Source organism: Podarcis muralis, chromosome 3 (assembly GCF_964188315.1).
Source record: "Podarcis muralis chromosome 3, rPodMur119.hap1.1, whole genome shotgun sequence".
Lineage (NCBI taxonomy): Eukaryota > Metazoa > Chordata > Lepidosauria > Squamata > Lacertidae > Podarcis > Podarcis muralis.
In genome coordinates this window covers 57,052,178-57,072,034 of record NC_135657.1, presented here as the reverse complement: position 1 = coordinate 57,072,034, position 19,857 = coordinate 57,052,178, and the positions used below count along the sequence as shown (strand labels likewise).

The window sequence follows — 19,857 nt, the reverse complement described above, 5'->3', positions numbered from 1 at the left end:
TATATTAATATGTAAGTTGTATATTCTAAATCATAGTACACTTTTAGTGACAGAAGTATCCTGTTTTCCGTACTTTGCAGTATTATGGGATAAAAATTCAGTATAATTCCTGCAAAGTGTTCTAATACCTTTTTTTTTTTTTTTTTTAAGGATAGTGGGGGTTCCTATAGCTGTTGTGTAGTCGCTGTAGTGAAGTTCAAGTAGCATGATGCTTTGTGGCTGTCCCTTCCTTTCCTGTTTCCCCTGTCTGTGGCACCATTTGTATTGTTTTAATAGCTTGTTTATGTGGTTGTGAATGCACCTGAATAACCTGAAAAGCTGGAAGTTAAGGTTTTTATATTACTGATAGTGACCCTGAAGAGCAGGGTGGGGTGCCGGGTGTGATGCATTCTCTAGGGTGATGTCTGTACATCTCTCATGATCAAAAGTACAAGAACCCCAGACAGGAGCAGTCTGGGATGTAGGGTGAAAGCACAAACTTGTTGAATAACATTTGCAGGACCAGATAGGAAATTAAAGTACATGAATGTTCACAAAACCCCTGAGTTTTATAAATATACCTTATTACACTCCTAAATATATATTTTTTGTGTGCTCCAAGGGCCTATCTAAAGGCTGCTATATATTTTCTTCTGTGCCTGTTTGTTTGAGCTCCTTCCTAACAATCAAGCACTTGGCTGCTAGTGCTGTGAACCCACCCAAGCCATTAATTTTCCTTTTACAAGCTGTCCCGTGTGTAAACTGCATCAGTAAGGAAACTAGCAATGGCCCCCTTCCAGCATGCACCTGGTGCAGCCCAGATCTGGAATTTGGTTGCATCAGTTGGCTGGCTGGCTCGGATTAAATTTCTAATCAGACTGAAGAAGAAAGATGATTTGCCATATCCGAAACACTGCTGTTACTGCCTTTGCTTGGGTGAATTTACTGAATCAAAATTAAACTTCATGCTATCGTTTCCCCTTTCATGATGTCCCTGCAAATTGATGATTATGTTTTTCATGCTTATAAACTGTTGGCCTCTAATCACTTGGATCATTTACAGTGTGCACTGGTCTAAAACAAAATACAGTTTGGTTTCTTCTCAGAGCTTTTGTTGATCAAAAACACTGCAGTGCCCTCTACTGCTAATCCTAGAATGTGCAGATCAGATGGGTTTGCAAAGTCAAACTCTGAGTGTGTAGTTAAGCTTTGAAGCACACTCAAAGTAAAATGTTCATCTTGTTTTCTGAAGATCTTTCTTTCTTTCTTTCTCTTTGGAATAGAGACTTCAAATCCTTGTTTTTTCTCCAAGCTTGGTAGCAATAATAAACCATTTTGCAGCCAAGTGTAAACTTAAATTGAAGAAAGTAATTATTAGTAGTATCATTACCATTATTTCTATTTCTAATTTTCATGCTATTTATTTTCATATATTGTAAACTGCCAGCCCACAAAAAGTGATGATTTTTTGCATTAATGAATGCTACAGTTTGCCGCAGTAGTCGGAAGGCAGAGTTAGATGCACAGCATAGAATATATTACCACTTGGTAGAAGTGTTGTATTAATTTTCTATGTTGACAGCCTGGGGAGGGAGGGGGAGAGGAGAGGACATTCTTTGGCACATTTCCCCCTTTGACCCTGTAACTTTAACTCTTTTGTTCTCCATACATATTTTTCTGCATCAGTCACAAGAAGCTTGTTTCAGAGCATTCAGGCTGGAGCTGAGCTAATGCCATTGTTTAAGTGTGGCTGGTGCTGAGATACAGTTTCTCTTGCTGGCTTCAGTGTGCATTCATAAGAAAAGGAGCAGGGAGGGGGCATTTGATGCTTCAGATCCTGATTTACTGTGAGCCAGATAACCAGGGCTGGTCCTACCATGAGGCAGTGTGAGGCGACTGCCCCAGACAGCAAATGCTGTGTGTCCTTGCCCTCCCCCAGCTGCCCCCCTCCCCGTTTCCCTCTGTTGGAAGACAGAGCTCTGTGTGCAGTGCAGCCTGTCCTGTGCCCTCTAAGTTAGCCTGCTGCCCTCAAGGTACAGTAGTGGAGGACACTGGCCTGTTGCCAGTGTGGAAGTAAGATTAAACTGTTGGTCTGGTCAGCTTCTGTACATGGAAGGGCGGGGGGAGATTGTGCATTTTGTCCTTCGCTTAGGGCAGCCAGCCCTGCAGACAACTCCCAAGGCACGTCAGACGTTTGCCACAATCATTCTGTTTCTGTTTTGTGTTTTAGGTTCTCCCTTCATAAATCAAGCTCTGAAGAAAGTGCTGTCGGTCAGTATACTTCATCTTTATTTGGTCCTTTCTCCACCCCTTCCCAATGCCTTGCTTTTTGCATACCATCAGCAGTGTTGATCTACTTCGCTGTTTCAACTCTCTTGCAGTAATGTCACATGTTTTGCTACTTGCTTGTGGGGGGGGGAAGGGGGAGGTTTTTCAACTTCCTTCTCATATTTGAGGATTATTCCTTTAGAATAGTACTTCCTTATGCATTTTATAAGTGTTATACAGGTAGACAAGAGGCGTGGGATAGTTTTTGTTAATCACTGAAGTCATTTTGTCCAGGAGAGGGGCACAGCCACTCTTTTCCTCCTCCCTTAAAGAAACAAATGTATTGGAATCTTCTGGTACAGTTTATTTAATTCACTTGCATCTCAATGTTTGCTTTAAATAGGGATAGCTGTTATTTATCATTTATTTATAGATCTCATTTTTGCACTCAAGTGCAAAATAAAATAACTAGGAAGCCTGCTTGAAGTAGAAATATGACTAATGGTCATGCAGCACTTTTAGATTACACAAACAAATTGAAATTGCATTTTCATATTAACTTTTAGGTAGCTTTTCACTTTGGATGTTTTTTAGGTGAACTAAAAATAAAAGTTCAGTATGATCTATATTGTTAGTTAAAATGAACATTAAAAATGTGTGTTCATTTTCATCTAGCATAGAATCTTTTGGTTGCTTATTGCAAATGGTCTACAGCCTTCCTTTTCCTAAATAATGATTGCTTATGACAGCTATTTATGGCATTCTTTCCAAGTATGAATTAAAATTAAAAAAACGCCCAAAAATAACTGAAACAGGATGAGGGAATGGGTTTCCTTTGAAAATGTATACATATTTAAACCTCTAATGTATATTGTGTTCCCCTTTAGGTAAAGCAGATTGGAAAAAGAAGAATAGGTATTTCTGGCAAAACTTCAGAAAGAATCAGAAGGGACTAATGAGGCAGTCTTCAAAAGGTACAGCTTTTTTAGCGTTGTTGTGTTTTAATATTTGTTACATTTAGTTCTGAGAGTAGTTTCTATAGTGAATTGGGCCTTCAGCAGGATTTACATACTAAATTGCAATAATTTAACAAGGGTAGTCTTAATTATTTGACAGTACTCTTTTGTTCAGTGAATTCCACTAAGTTAGAAAGGCAGGTTATATACTGCTGCCTGTCAGACCCTGTCCAATTTAACAGAAGCTGCTTTATCTCTGAAAACCATTCCATACCAAACTAAAGTTCAGCATTAGATGAAGCTGTTTCATAGTGTGGTGGTTCTGTTCTTAGAGCAAAACTTTATTCATTAAGGAATACAAAAGCGGCCTCTTCCTGATCACCAACTTCTCGTGTGTGTGTGTGTGTGTGTGTGTGTGTGTGTGAGCGCATGCATTTTTCATAAGTGCAATTTTAGTTATAACACTCTGAGATACAATGTACGTCTCTGAATCTGCAGTCCTTTGCCAACTTACATAGGAGTTCAATGGGACTTACTTCTATGTGGGTATGTACAGGATAGAGTAAATCCTTTATCTATTGGATCTGGTCTCTGGTGACCTTCAATTTTAGATTTTAGCCTGATGCATCTTTGGTTAAAAGAACTAATATTAAAGGTGTGTTTTAATGTTTACACTTTTTTGCAATCCTACAATTCAGATATATTTGCCTTTCATTAAACCTAACTTTAATTGTTTCAGTGATGTAGGTGCATTCCCCAACATGCCTTGGAGAACACCAATTTTAGGCATTTTCCAAGTCTGCCTGAGTCACGGTCTACTGAGACCAGCATTAATAGTTTACCATGAATGTGCTTAATAGGGATAGGGTTCTTTCACTCCTCTCCACTTGCACTAGGAGGAAGTACACAGTGAATTATGGCTTAGAGTTATGTCCCAACCAGGGGTTGTTTTTGGCTTTTACTGATTGTAGTGTTTTGGGACTGAAACAAACTTCAAGCCCTGGTTCAAACATAATGCTAAGTTGGGGATTGTGGTTTGTTCCTTCTGTCTGCTATTTGGGGGGGGGGGGGGCGAGACCAGCAACATGTGATCAATAAATTGAGGGTGGTCTGGTTTCTCTGTATATGTCTGCTTTTTGACAGATAGAACCTGGTGAATATGGAGTTGTCTGAAGGCATTACTAACATAAATTAGCAACTTGAATTGCTGTTGGTTAAAATTCGGTGCGCTGATTCTGTTTGTGCAAAAGACCTTTTCCCCTCTCCACTTTCTGCCCAACCCAGATATGCTCCAGAAGATTGGGAGAAAACCCAGAAACAGGTTTAGGAGGCACACAGGTGTACAGGCAGAGGAGATGTCCTGTTACTCAGCCAAGTTTTGAACTGACAGAATGAGTGTATTGAATAGCATCCTCTGTGCCCACTCTCCAATCTTCCTTAACATTGTAGTGTTGAATTGTAAGCATAGTCACTTAAAGCACTCAGTCCAACGCATGCTAAAATTATAGAAGTCAAGACAGATGAGATGCCCGTTAGCAGTATATTGCAAATAATACTGCACAGTATCCTTCTTTGTAGAAAGTTTCTTTATTCAGGTTGGTCTGAATTATGTGTGCATTAGCAGGGTGCTATCAGAACAGCGAAAGGCATTTCTGAAGTTAAACAAGTCATATTCCTCACTGGCAATTTTCAAATTATCAGGTTCATGAGCAGATCACCTTTAGCCTGTCAGATATTCCACATCTCACAGCATACTCTTAATCCCAATTTGTGCTACTGGACTGGTTTGGTATAAGAGTTGTCCATCTGCCAAAGTCTGCCAGGCTCTTCTGAAGGTACAGGAGTTGAGAAGCTTCTCGGGTGGTGTTCCTGCCAGAAACAGCAACTATAGGACCCAAAATTGGGCAGGGCAAGGGTAGAGCAGAGCCAATCATGGACCTGATAGATCCAAAGCTGCTCAGTCACCCCTTTGTACAGTTGTAGTCACAAAAATACATCATGCAATCATTAAAATATCACTTAAATATTTTAAAATGTTCAGCAGATTATAAATGCTTTTAAATAAATGAATGAAACCACAGTTTAAAACAGCACCATCAAAGTCCAGTCATTCTGCACCCTAAGCATAAAATATAGGACAAATACCATCTTATTCCATCCGTATTTGTTATATTACCCCTTCAAAGACAAATGTTTCCTAAGATGATAAATGATAGGTTGAAAACATGGCAGATTTGTACAAAGGATGGTAGGAATCGGTTTGCAATGCAGAAAATCTCTTGACCCAACATACCAGCCTTTGGATTAGCATTTCCTTTGCTGCTCTGTCATTGTCTGTAATGATTTCCAAGTATAATAAATATATTCTAGGACATGCCTTCTTTCTAAGCTATATTGATTTGAGGAAGCAAAATAGGTCACTAGAGAGGAATATTTTAGCATTGCTCCTGTCATCAAGCTGTGGGGTAAAACTGGCAACAGCTCTCCTGGCATGGCTGCTGTCCTTGGTCTCTGACAGTGTTAAGATCATCTTATTTCACAAACCCAAATAAAAATGTTGCCATGTATCTCAGAATTTTGAAGGAGGGGGTTAAGTAGCCCAAATAGCTTGACTAACATAGGAACCAGATTTCTGAGGTCAGTAGCCTAGGAAGATCATGATTTGGTACACTTTATATATCTCTTCCCCCCCCCCCCCCAATTTTGCTTTGTTTCTAAAGATCTTTATTCTTCATTTATGTCTCCAGGGGAGGATGTTGGTTATGTGGCAAGTGAGATCACAATGAGTGACGAGGAGCGGATCCAACTAATGATGATGGTTAAGGAGAAGATGATTACTATTGAGGAAGCGCTTGCAAGGGTATGTGATGAAATACATACTATCCAGCCTTATTATTCCTTGATATGTCAGTCATCTCAGTGAAACACTAGAACCTTGTAAATAGGTTGCCATAATTTCTGAGAACAATGCAGTCCAGGGGGCATTCTGGCTAGGTCACTTTGTGGATTGGGATAGAAGCAGGTTTGCTTATACATTAGCATCCTGTCTGATCAGGCCCAGAGATTCCCTATGAAAACAGTTCTGTGAATAACAGCACAATCCTATACATTTCTACTCAGGTGTAAGCCCCATTAAGTTCACTGGGCTTACTCTGAAATAACTGATTATAGGATTGTAGCGTAAGTGGTTTTAAAAGGTTTGAGAATCACAGTTCCATTGTATGGTGCTAACCTGAACAATCATGTGGTAAGTGTATGCATATATGGATGGGTAAGTGAATTGCATTATAGCTTAACTAAGCATTAAAGCTCGGCCACACACTGATAAGATTGTCGACTCTGCACTTAAGACTTAATGAGACCATGCTTTGAAGCTAACAATTCCGTTCACACATAACTTACTCTCTATTAAGCTTCAGAGGGCTGATCTCTCGCTGTTGTCACTATAAAGGTAAAGGTACCCCTGCCCGTACGGGCCAGTCTTGACAGACTCTAGGGTTGTGCGCCCATCTCACTCAAGAGGCCGGGGGCCAGCGCTGTCCGGAGACACTTCCGGGTCACGTGGCCAGCGTGACATCGCTGCTCTGGCGAGCCAGAGCCGCACACGGAAACGCCGTTTACCTTCCCGCTAGTAAGCGGTCCCAATTTATCTACTTGCACCCGGGGGTGCTTTTGAACTGCTAGGTTGGCAGGCACTGGGACTGAACAACGGGAGCGCACCCCGCCGCGGGGATTCGAACCGCCGACCTTTCGATCGGCAAGCCCTAGGCGCTGAGGCTTTTACCCACAGCGCCACCCGCGTCCCTATAGTCACTATAGTACTGTACTAAACAAGGGACGTGGGTGGCGCTGTGGGCTAAACCACAGAGCCTAGGACTTGCTGATCAGAAGGTCATGGTTCGAATCCCCGCGACGGAATCAGCTCCCGTTGCTCGGCCCCTGCTCCTGCCAACCTAGCAGTTCGAAAGCACGTCAAAGTGCAAGTAGATAAATAGGTACCGCTCCGGTGGGAAGGTAAACGGTGTTTCCGTGTGCTGCTCTGGTTCGCCAGAAGCGTCTTAGTCATGCTGGCCACATGACCCGGAAGCTCCCTCGGCCAATAAAGCAAGATGAGCACCGCAACCCCAGAGTCTGCCACGACTGGACCTAATGGTCAGGGGTCCTTTTACCTTTACCTTACTGTACTAAACAACATATTTAAATATAACAGAGCTGAGTAGTATGTATTTGTATCTGGGGTTTTTTTTTTTAACTTTCCAGAGCATATATATATATATATAGATATAGATATAGATATAGATATAGATATAGATATATAGAGATATATAGATATAGATAGATAGATAGATAGATATAGATATAGATATATATAGATAGATAGATAGATAGATAGTATTATCACAACAATATGTGATAATATGAACAAACCAGAAAGCAGAATAATGGGGGGAGGGGTTTGAGAAAATGGAAAAAGTTAAACCACATGCTTTAGCAAGGTGGAAAACCTTTGGTCTTATTTTCATTTCAGCTTAAGGAATATGAGGCCCAACATCGGCAGTCAGGTAGCATGGACTCTGCTGAATGGCCTGATAGTCCTTACCCATCTTTTGACGGTTCCTCCAACTGTAATGTGAGTATCAGTCTCTACAATGCAGTTGCATATATTGTTTACATTGACATAAGGGTGTATTCATATGGCAGTTGAAAGGGAAGCAAGAAGCACGTAGAATGTTTGCCTCAGACATGATGGTCCCTTTCCTCATTGAAAAGGAAATATCACTCTACTTTTTAAAAAGTTTCAACTCTCTTCAGTTGAATCTCATGGATGTTGGATATAGTGCTGGTATTCTTTTAGCCTTTGTTCAGCACAGTCTGTGTTCTGCCCGAGTTGCAGGTTCCCTTCACACAATACCTTTTATAATCAGAAGTTTGCACATATTGCCTCTCAGCCTGTTGTGTGTACCTGCTCTTGTACATAGGGTTTGGTTTTGTGGGTGCAACTGCAAAAGTAAATTTCGAAGCATTTGTGGTGTCATGCCAGAAACAATCTTGCTCATGACATGGCACAAGCTAATGTTTCCATGGATGCCAGGTATCCACTGTTCACATGAATGCAGCCCTAAATTAAGCTGCCATGTCACATTAAGCTTCCTATAGAGCTCTAAGATGTAAGCATTTCTGTGTCAAAACTCAAGTGTGTTTCCATCTTCAGATTCCCCCAAAGCCTCACTTTTTCCACTTGAACATTTTGGCTGTTATCCTGTGGCTAGATAGATATGCCTGCTTGTTTGGACATTCACCCTGCTCTATTGCAAAGTATACATTAAAAGGATTATCTGAGAACATGTCATACTTGATGTACGTTGTTGTTGAAAATATGGCAATTGACATTAATACCATATACTTTGTTTCTAATACTTTCCTGTAATAGTGCAGTTCTAAGCTTGTTCTACTCAGAAGTAAGTCCTAGTGTGTTCAGTTCACCTTCAACTCTCACAAATGATTTTAGAACTGCAGCCTAAAATCTTTAAATGGTTTTGTAATCCCAATTTTAAGTGACACCTTCCCTAACCGTGTAATTACTGAGGAAAGAAGTTCTAGTGAACAGCCTTCAAACTGTGAAATGTAGCTTTAAAAAACAAAATAAAAATAAACTGCAAGACAGATTTGCATTGTATGTGGCTGAGCATCACATTTTTTTGCAAAAAGGGAAAAATGCCATTGACATGTGTCATGCTGAAAAGATTTAATTTCTATTGATCTTGCTTCTTCTACTCAACCTTCTGTCATTTATATGTTTTTTTTATTGGCAAATTGGGATGTTCAGTCCCTTGCCTGCCAGGCTAAAATACAAAAACAATTAGCAAAGGACAGGGTGCCACCTCCCCTGTGTCAGCAGAGAAGCTGCCCTCTGTTGTCACTATACTGTTAATTCTAAGCTCAGTTTGGAGGACTCCATTTATTCTATTTCTTTTGAATGTGCCAAGCCAACAGCTGTATTGGCTTTGTGCCAGATACATGCAGATTAACATTTAATCTTCTCATTGTGTGTCCAGTTCATACTTTAGGAAGTATGCATTATTAAAGACTTTACCATTCCAGTCATGTCTTTCCTTTTTGATGTGAAGTTAATGTTCCCTGGATCAGGCTTGCATGTTTTCTTCTTTCATCCCCCCACCCCCATACCTTCCCCCCTAATTTAAAATGCATCCAAATTTTCTTTTGGAAACAAGGGCTGCTCTTGTTGGGCCTTTTCAGAGTTTTTAGTTATGGCAAGCAGTTTATATCTTGCAGAGCTAAGTCCCTCTCCTAGAATTCTCCATGATACACTTACAGGTGTGTGTTGCCTTCCCAGAGAAGCTGGGATGACTGAGAATGTAATTACTTACTTCTTTAAAAATAAATAAATTACATTACCACTTGAAGTCTTCAACGGCAAACATCATGGAAACACAGAATAAGAGTCAATAGAAGGTAGCTGCTCAGAAGCAAATCCCATTGAGTTCAGTGAGACTTATGCCTAGAGAGGTGCTGTACAGGATTAGTTTCTCTGTTCTTCCCCATCTCTCTGAAACAGCATAATAGCCAGGAAAAGGGTTATAGCTAAGTGGGAGAGTACATGTTTTTTGCATGCAGAAGGTTCCAGGCTCAATCCCCAGCATCTCTCTTTTTAAAAAATAATTTGTATTGATTTATCATAAACATATGCACAAACACATAACCGTACAAACAATAACGGAAGCAATAAACGAAGCATATTCAGTATAAAAAGCAAATTACAGAGATGCAATATTTTAAGATGAGTCTATATATCCCAATCACAACAAGGAGCGAATCATGGGAGTAGTACTTATATGACTCCCTATTTCTATCATCAAAAAAATGAAGACCAGTCCATGTCAAAATTGTCTTCTTTGGCTTCGCTTCAGATAAAGCATTAGTAAACTATGCCTCCCACATAGGAACGTAGAAATTCTGAGTATCTCTTGTTAAAAGATCTCTGGTGGTGGAGCTGAGAAAGTTTTCTCTCTGCCCAAGACCTTAGAGCAGTGTTTCCCAAGCTTGGGCCTCCAGCTGTTTTTGAACTACAATTCCCATCATTCCTGACCACTGGTCTTGCTAGCTAGGGATGATGGGAGTTGTAGTCCAAAAACAGCTGGAGGCCCAAGGTTGGGAAACACTGCTAGAGAGCCCTTGGCCACTAGCAAATACTGAGCAAGATGGACAAATGTTTTGACTCCATATATGGCAGTGTCATGTGTATTATTCATACTCCTTTGGTCTGTAAGAACAGAGGAGCAGAGACTTACCCTTCACTGCCTGCCCGTGGGCTGCGGGGAAGTGTGCCTGCAGCAAAGAGGTTGCACATACCTCCGTATCTGTATGCGGAAGTTTATATATATAGCTTTGGAGTAACTGGGTGGGTCGTTCTCTGGCTAGTTTGACATTTGGCATTGTAGTTCAGAGAACTTTCCCAGCTGTGTGCCAAATTCAAGCCAGGTGTGCTCTGATGGCTAACCCTTTCTGCGCTAAGGGCATGCTTGATACTGTTCTACTAGCCTATCGGATAGCAATAGAAAAAGAGACACCAATAGGATACCTAATCCCTCATTTTATATTCAGTAGAAACTGGGGACTTAACAAGTTCCTTGTGTGCAATATGCTATTCTGACTGTGAATCAGCCAGCAGGGGATGCTGTAAAAGTAATGAATTCCCTGCACTCTGCTGCATCTCACAGTCATATGTCTCTCCCAAATCAAAACCATCCTTATCTTCAAGCTTATGTGTTTAATTGCTGTGCTGGGTAAAAATGGGTCCTTCTTTATCCCAGACACAGCCAAAGGTTTTACGGGTGAAACCATTTCTTTGCCACCACACGTAGGATTTTTCTTTCTGTTGCTTCTAGTGCTTGCTTCATTCATTTTTTTCTTGAAAAATATTTTTACAACAGAATCATACTAATTGTATTCACGAGGCCCTCGCCCAATTAAAAAAGAATTTATTTGATTGAGCTAGTCCGAAATTTCTAAGATTAATCTACATAACTGCATATTTTTTTGTTTATATATGCATTGTAGCAGGACTTATCTTAGGTAGGGTCTACACATTAATACATATAACAAAATCCCAGTGGTCAAAAGCAGCAAATGGAGAGGAGGGGGAATGTTATAATTGTAAAAGTTTTTATAACCTGTAGCCCAGTTTATCTTTACTTTTTAATTATTTAATTTTACCAATAAATAGACCTGGGTGGGGGTGGGGTCTACTTGTGAATTCAACCACATTTATTTGCATGACATATTTGCTATATGTTAATTTGGATTTTTGTATTTGTATTTGGGATTGTTTAGGGACTTTTGTTGGGGAGTGTATTTTTATTAGTTTGTATACAAAAGTATTGTTAATTGTTTCAATTATTTTTATTTATGTATTTTGTGCTGTAACTTTGTGTTGTGAACCACCCTGAGACCTACAGGTATAGGGTGGTATACAAATTTTAACAACAACAACAACATCAAAATAGATCTATAGGATTGTACTATAAGATTGCAGTCCTTTGACTCTTTAACTGGGTACAAGCCTCATTGGAACACATTTTATTGTATGTAAATTGTATAGTATATTTGTTGTGATTTATATTCTCAGTATATCGTCTCAGTGCAGAATAACAAAACACCATACTTGGTAAATAGGTACATTCAGTGCTTTTTTTCTGGGGGTACGCAAGGGTACACAGTACCAGCACTGGGTACATTATTATTTTGCCTATTTAGACCCAGTAGAAAGCTGGTGATCCATAGTGGCAGAAGTGGCAGAACAGAGATATATGGATTGCCTTGTTGCAGTTCCATAACTCTCCAACAAGTTGAACTACCCTGTCATCATGGTTAATACTAGACGCCATTTGTTGATCCACAAATCCCAGGAGAGTAGAATTTTCCTGAATCTGGATCCTTCAAACTAGTATCAGGCACACATAAGATTTTCTTTTCATTGTGTATGACCTGATATATAGGGTTTGAGGGATTATGCGGTAGAAAGCATGGAAACTTCAAGGAGACTGAACAAGGAAGATACTGAAGCTAGAAGGCTGAATAAAATAGTCCATACAATAAAAGTCTTGATTATCAAGAAGACTTAGTGAGTGGTCTCTGAATAGCTATGAACTATGTCTTACTATTGTGGAAGAGAAGTGACTGTGATAAGGATCTGATGGGTATTTGTGTGAAAGACCTATGTAAGATGCTCTGAATTTTCTAAAGGAAGAGTGGGATATAAATAAATATTGTGTTATACAATGTAACTATTTCGCAGAGTAAAGTACAGTTGTCTCAGAGTGGAGGAGGCAAAGCTACACTGAGAAAGGTCTCTTCCCCCCCACCCCCAGGACTGAGAAGGCAGTTCTCTTCCATCCCCTCTCCCATTTATTCTGAAGAGAAGCCTCCCTTCCAGTCCACAGACATCTTTCTGCTTCACAGAGGCAAGCTTCATTGGTTATTCTATCAGTGCTGTAGCTAAGTTGGGGGCTAGCTGTTTGGTTGGTTTTGTTTTGTTTTTGTCCTGGGTGAAGCCTCCAGAGGAGTGCCATTGAGGCTCCCAGCATGTGTGCGTATGTGCAAATGCATGTTTGGGTGTGTGTGTGCCAAATGGGTCTTTGACGAGCTGGGTCTTGGGAGCCGGCGTGGTGTAGTGGTTAAGAGCGGTGGACTCGTAATCTGGTGAACCGGGTTCGCTTCCCCACTCCGCCACATGCAGCTGCTGGGTGACCTAGGGCTAGTCACACTTCTCTGAAGTCTCTCAGCCTCACTCACCTCACAGAGTGTTTGTTGTGGGGGAGGAAGGGAAAGGAGATTGTTAGCCGCTTTGAGACTCCTTAAGGGGAGTGAAAGGTGGGATATCAAGTCCAAATTCTTCCTCCTCCACCTCCTCCTCCTCTCCTTCTTCTTCTTCACCCTAATGAAATAAAACCAAGTTCCACCCCTGCCTTCCAGCCAATGAACTACTTGCCAAAAAAAAAAAAAAAAAAAAAGCCCCCATGAACAAGCAATAGAATGAGTATCCCAAGGACAGGTAGGTCAAAGCTAACCATCAAAGTTTTTCCTTCTAAACCTTGTTAACTCTTAATTTAGGGGGTTCATGGTGATGTCTGTGAGACTCGAATGGGAGCTCCCATAAAGCCTTCCTTTCTGCAATGGGACCAGAGAGAGGTACCTGAGGAAAGGGAGGCCTCTTCTTTCTTCCTGGCTCTGTAGGAGGGGCCTTCCAAAAGGAAGATAGCTATAGACTTCCAAAACTCACCTTCCACATCACAACAAGCAGTTCTGGACAGGGTTATATGCTATTTTTGTATTTCCTTTTACATGTGAATGTGGACTAGATAGACCTTTGGTCTCATGAAAGAGTTGCTCTTACGTTCTCATAAATTTTAAATTTTGATCAATGTATTTTTTTGAGTTCTTGCTTTTTATATTACAAAAAAAGTAAAGAATTTATATAGGAGTAGCAAACTCTGTACATTTTAAGTGCCTAGAATTAAGAAAGAACTTGTTTCCCTGTAGTGAGATGCAGCATTTCCTTCTATCAGGTTACACCCGTTGTTTAGTGCTTTTTAAATAACTGAAGACCAAAGTGATTGTTTAACCATTTTGAAGCATGCCTCAGCAATTATTTCAATGTTGAGGCAGACCTAATGGGAAGATATGAGAATTTTAATTTTTTCCATCTTGAATGTATGACAGGAACTTTCTATTAATTTTCCCCAGGCAGTTCATCATTGGTTAATGTGCAGTGTGCTTCTCACTAAAGTGGCCTTGGAGCATTTTTGTGGTTTTTCCATAATTAATGCCATGCCTCATATGTCCACTTTTACTGCATTCATTAGTTGACTTCAGTGGATTGACACCCAGCATAGAATTATTGCAAAGAATTTGTTAATGCTAAGTGGATGTGATTTTCCATGCTGGATAAAGTTTATGTGTCAGTTGGGTTTGCTTTAAGGTAATTAACCCACCAATTTCAGTGGCTTTACTTGTGTGACATTGGATATAACCCCATTGTGTTAGCAAATCATTGGTTTTAAGTCAGGGGTAAGGAATCTTTTTCAACCCAAGAGTCACATTCCCTTGTGAGCAACATTTTAGAGGCCTTGTGCAAAAGGTGGGCAGGGCCAGAGACAAAAAAAAAAGGGCAGAACCAATGAATATGAGCCTTACAGTTTGCTATATTCCAGCCTTGCAAAAAAGTCAGAAGTGCACACACAAGTACAGATACACACACAGCCTCCTCCATCAGGCAAGCAAGAGACATTAACACAAGCCAGGGACATCTTCAAGCCGTCCAAAGCACTTGAGGAAGGCACGGAATGCATTGAAAGATTTTAGCAGTATCACAATACAACTTTTTGAAACAAATCATTATAGCAGTAATAAAAATTAAGCAAACAGAAATAGCCATCCTGCCTTGCAAACCAGCTTGCTAGCACACTTAAAAACTAGCACTATTTTTTTAAAAAATCCAGTCAAGAAAACCCCCAGAAGAACAAAATGGTCTTTGCTTATCTCCTAAAAATAGAATCATAGGTGCTAGGCATATCTCTCTGGGATAAAGTGTTCCAGAGACTTACCACTCATCTGATCTCTGCAGATGAGACACCCAGGATATGTGATGATCTGAGACTTGGGTCCTGAGTGAACAGACAGGTTAGTGCAAGAGAAAGCAGTTCTTCAAATACCTGATTCCTGGCCATAGTAGTCACTTAGGTTTGTTCACCCTAAACTGCTTAGGACTTTTCATAGCCTGTGTTTCAAGTTATATTCTGTGGTTTTTAAAATCAGCAGGAGAAGAAACTTATGTGTTATAAGGAAATAAAACTTTCATACTTAATTTAACATATTTTGGTTTTTTAATAAATATGTGGGAGGTTTTTTCCTTAGTGCTTCAGTTGTAGTGGTGGGAATAGTGTTTGATGGGTGGGTTACTCTGCCTTCTCCTTCTCCTTCTCCTTCCCCTCCCCCATTTTTCTTTTACTGAAATTCCATTGACAATAATTAAGAAACGGGGGCCAGCAAGAGGTCAATAAGTCTCTGCCAGTGAAACCAGGGATTGTTTCCCATGTACAACACTCTCTATTCCGCCTCCCCCCCCCCCCCAGCTTTGCCCTTGTGGCAAATATAACTGATGACTTCTGCCTTTCTTGTAAGTTGTGCAACTAGTGAGGAACCGAGGGTGGGGAGGGAGATGATTTATGTGAGCGAAAGACCAGCCAGTTGATTGTGTTGTGATTGTTCCCTGCTTCTCTTCACTTACCAAGTAGTGGTTAGGAAAGCCAATCTTACATCTGGTACTGTAACTCCCGACAACAGGCGTTTTGCGGCAAGGTTAGGATTCCTGCATAGTTCTTTTGAGGGAGAAATGCTTAAGCCTAAATTTTGGGGTTACGCAACTGAGAAAGGGCAGTACTCAAGGGAGGATTATTCAGAACACAGTGTTAGGTCTCCTAAATGCCAACCCTGTTAGGTCATCAAGCCTGTGGCTCAGTATTCATAGGATGTGCTTCCCATCCTGCAAAGTGATGGGGGGGATGGAAGAAAGGGCTCCTATAGCTATAATTAACTATGGGTGTTTCCAGATAGGGCTTAATATTGCAAACAGGATATTCAGATGCCGCAGACGCTGGCAATACATTTTTCTGACATCGGATTTTCCATGAAAATGGTGGATGTGCATTAAATGAGAGAGAGAGATACAAGCTGGCATTTTGACACTGCTAACATGCTGCGGGTGCTGGGAAAACCTATAATAACACAACCATCTGGAAACACACAATAATCATGTTAAAATTCCTGGTTTTATTTATTTATTGAAAACTTTTATACAGTAGGCCCGCAGCTAACGCGGGGTTATGTTCCGGGAATGACGCCTAAAGCCAAAATCGCACATAGTCAAAAGCCATTGGGTTCAATGGCAGGTAGGATTGCCAAAGTTGGTACCCCTGGTGGAGACAGACCACTACGCTAACACTCAAGAGCTTCAGCATGGGCCAGAAGAAGCTAGAAATAATACACAATACGATACATGTGCAGCCTGCCTCACTTGATTTAAATCAGTGCCATAACTGAGGCACTTCATGATGCTTTAACACTGCGCTCTAGGACTAAACTCCTGGAATATGAAATGTCTGAAAGTTTGACACTTACCCCTATGTATATGTACAGATGAAGCAAAGTAAACAATACTACTGTTTTGGTTTGTTTTGTTTTGAAACTTTGTCTAACAACTTATTTTATGTAAGAACAAATCTAATAGTTACAAATTTCATTGTGATGCAGATGGAAATCAAGCCTGACCTAGGAAAGCATCTCTCTGAAATTTTAGGGTTGCCATATGCCCTCTTTTCCCAGAACACATCCTCTTTTTCATGGGTAGAGTCATCATAGCGATCCATAGTTAGAAGTAGAAGTCGGCAAATGTGTCCTCCTTTTTGCTCTTCGAGATAGAGCAACCCTAAACTTGGTGTGCACTTTTCTGGAATTAACTTTATTTACTTGATATATATGACAAAGTCAGCAAGCAAAATCATGATCACAGAAAATAATATCCATAAATGCAAACAAATCTTAGCTTTTGTGTTAGTAAAGTTATGCTTCTTTGGATTGCAGTGTAATTCTGAAAATTATTTGAAATGAGCTTTGGTTGAGACATTATAGGGATATTTAAATAAAGAGCAGAAAACTGAAGGATGCACAACTTCAGAAAGGACATATGGGGAATATGGGCAATTTCCTGAGTTACAGTCACACTTGTTTTTGTCAGAGGAACAGGGTAGCACTGCCAAAGCAGCAGTAACAGCTTGGCTTTATAGTTTCCTGACCATCTGACAAAAGGTTGTTTCAGTTTACTGTACACAGTTCTTGGGAACTGCAGATGCTGTTGATTTTGTTCCTGTTCCCCTGTGGTCCTCCGTGCAGTTCTGGAATAGAATGACCCAAGCTGGCCCACTTTCCCTCAGCATTAGAACATTGCTGATGTGTCAGAGATGCACTTGTTCCAAAAGAAGCTGAGAAAGAGACCCCGCCTTAGCACACACGCCAAAAAATTGGGTCCCGTTGGTCTTGCACCATTCTGTTGGCAGCTGGATGGTGTGCTATCTCTTTAAAGCAAGTATAATTTTCTGAACTGGCTTGGTCAATTTGTTATGGTTTAAAACTGTGGAGCCAGCTGTCTGCAATCTGATGTAATGTTGCCATAGAAACTAGAAATGAAACACTTAAGCATTCACTACAGAATTTCTGCATCCAACATTAGCCAAAATAATTACAACTTGAGCCATTAGGGGCTTTTGGATGAGAGCGGGGGGGGGGGGGCGACTTGTGGCAGCCTGGATGAGAATCAAGCTGTTCCTGTTTACAGTGCTACAGATCCATGTGTTTTATTCCTTAGAATATCCAAAGAGATGAACTACTTTATGCAGAAACGGCTATGCATATTATAAGGCTCTGTTTTTGGCACAGAGTTGTTAACTGTGATGATGTGTTCTGGAACAGGATAGCTGTGAACTTTTAGAGGTACAATACTTGGACTTGTATTGTAAGGGCTCTGACTTCTGAGTGAGATGCCTGTAGTGCAACATTCTGCAAAATGCCCTTTTCCTGACTGAGGAAAGACCTTTCTCTGTAGGGAACCATTTAACATAAGGCAAATGTTCTACATTTCCTGTAATGCTTTCCTATTCCACACGGGGAGTCTTCGAAAGAGAGTTAATCTCTCTCATGTTCATATACAAGGAGGGGTTGCACCTGTACTGTACTAGATCAGTGCTGCATGCCAGTATCCAGATCCATCTATGCCCTGTCCCCAGGCAGGATCACTCCTTGGCTAGGTCAGATACCACCTCTTTATCAGAGTAACTGCCATAGCCCAAGACCCTGTTGCTTTAGAGAGGAGGCAAAACACTGCTGAAAAAACTTTCCAGCCAAGTGGAACATATTCACACAGGGCAGTAGCCAAGTGCTTTCACTAGCACAAGGACGCCTGCTTGCTCAACAGAACTTCCCCTCCCCCCCCCCCCAGGCCACCTTCGTCTGTTCTGGGGTTTTCTCCAACCTTCCAGAGCAGATTTGGGAAGCATGTAGGGGCACAAAGTGAGAAGAGAGAGGGGGGACATTTTGTTGTGTAAGTGGAACTCCTTGCACTAATGGATACCACCTAAATCGCTTTGAAATTTACCTTATATTGGGAGTACAGTATAGAATCATAGAATTGTAGAGTTGGAAGAGACACCAAAGAACTCTGCCTCCAAGGTGAGCACATCCTTCAACCCTGCATGGAAATAACCAGGAGAGTGCTGTGGAGGAAAAGTCCCATCTTGGAGGACCATCAGGAATTGCACTCTGGATTGCTGGATTCTGATCCTACTTGGATGGGGTCAACATTTCTGCCATGGAATTAATGCTTTAATCTAGTGGCCTCTTTGCTTCATGAAGCTCCAGGCTGGGTACATGAAAGCAATGAACGCATTTAAGAAAGTTCCCATCTGAAATTAAAGGATGCGTATGTGACAGGAAAATCAGTTCCAGCCCACAACGATGAGATCCTTGTGAAAGTTATTTTGTCACCGTGTGGAGATACATGGCTGCAATGGTTTTATTTATCAAGGATAGCTTAATTATTGAAGCAGATCACTGCCAATCTGTTTTATGTGAGGGTTTTTTGTGGTTTTTGTTTGTTTGTGGCAATAAGCACCAAAAATAATGTTCATGAGAACTTACTTCTCCCATTTCAGTACAGGAGTAAGTCACACTTTACCTCCTATCCATGGTGGAGGAGGTATTGAATATTCTTATCCATTCATTCCACCATCACATCCACCAAATGTATAAACTAAACATATTTGCCTAAGGGCTGATGAACATATGGAGGCCACTAAGTTGCTTCAGGTGACAAAATTGCTCTGTGTAGGGTGCTGCTTTTTGTTGTATGGATTGTACAGTTTTCTCTCTTCACTACAGGTTTTTTTATCATTAGTAATGTATAGAACAATATAATCTACTTTCTTAAGTGTTGGACTAATAACTGTTGTTCAGCCTAAAAAACATCACTCAGTGCACCCAAAGGATTGAGGAAATATATTTGTCATTACTACTCAGAACTTCGGCATCCTTGCAAAATATTTTTGCAACAGTATAATTTATTTCAGAAGGTGTGTATGTTTTAACCCCGCCCCCCAAAAATTTACATTGTAAATACACCAGACAAATGATGCTATAAGTGCCAGTTGGTCTTGCCTTGGACCAAATGGTTAGCTTCACGCTTACATGTTTTGTAGGAGTCAGTTTTTAAATAAAGCTTATTTTGTCAGGCTTAAAACATCACCAGAAAATAATGGTGCATTCCAACATGGAAACACAAGTGACCTGAAGTTCACTGACAGGAAGTTGCTCTTGAGATTTCTAAGCTGGATGTTCAGAATGTGATGAATTGGTCAGAGCTCTGTACATGGAGGCAAAGTGAGGGATACAGTCTTCAGAGATTTCCAGCTGGAATATTCTCTCTTCTTGGAATGCATTGTGTACAGTGGCAGTTCTGTACTGTAAAAGCAAAGAGGGCCCCACTCTTTCTTCCTCCCCCTTCCCTGCTTTCTACTCTCTCACACAC

The 19,857-nt window shown here is 40.7% G+C and overlaps 1 protein-coding gene across 8 annotated transcripts in view; it reads left to right on the top strand.

The window, feature by feature from the left end:
• SASH1 (SAM and SH3 domain containing 1) overlaps positions 1-19,857 on the top strand; it is a 548,281-nt gene that overhangs the window by 488,014 nt on the left and 40,410 nt on the right. For all 8 annotated transcript variants that reach the window (XM_028723624.2, XM_077925914.1, XM_077925916.1 and 5 more), the window contains 4 exons: positions 2,210-2,250; positions 3,135-3,221; positions 5,951-6,063; positions 7,732-7,833. In XM_028723624.2, coding sequence (XP_028579457.2) covers positions 2,210-2,250; positions 3,135-3,221; positions 5,951-6,063; positions 7,732-7,833 — 343 coding nt within the window. The remainder of the gene's footprint in view (positions 1-2,209; positions 2,251-3,134; positions 3,222-5,950; positions 6,064-7,731; positions 7,834-19,857) is intronic.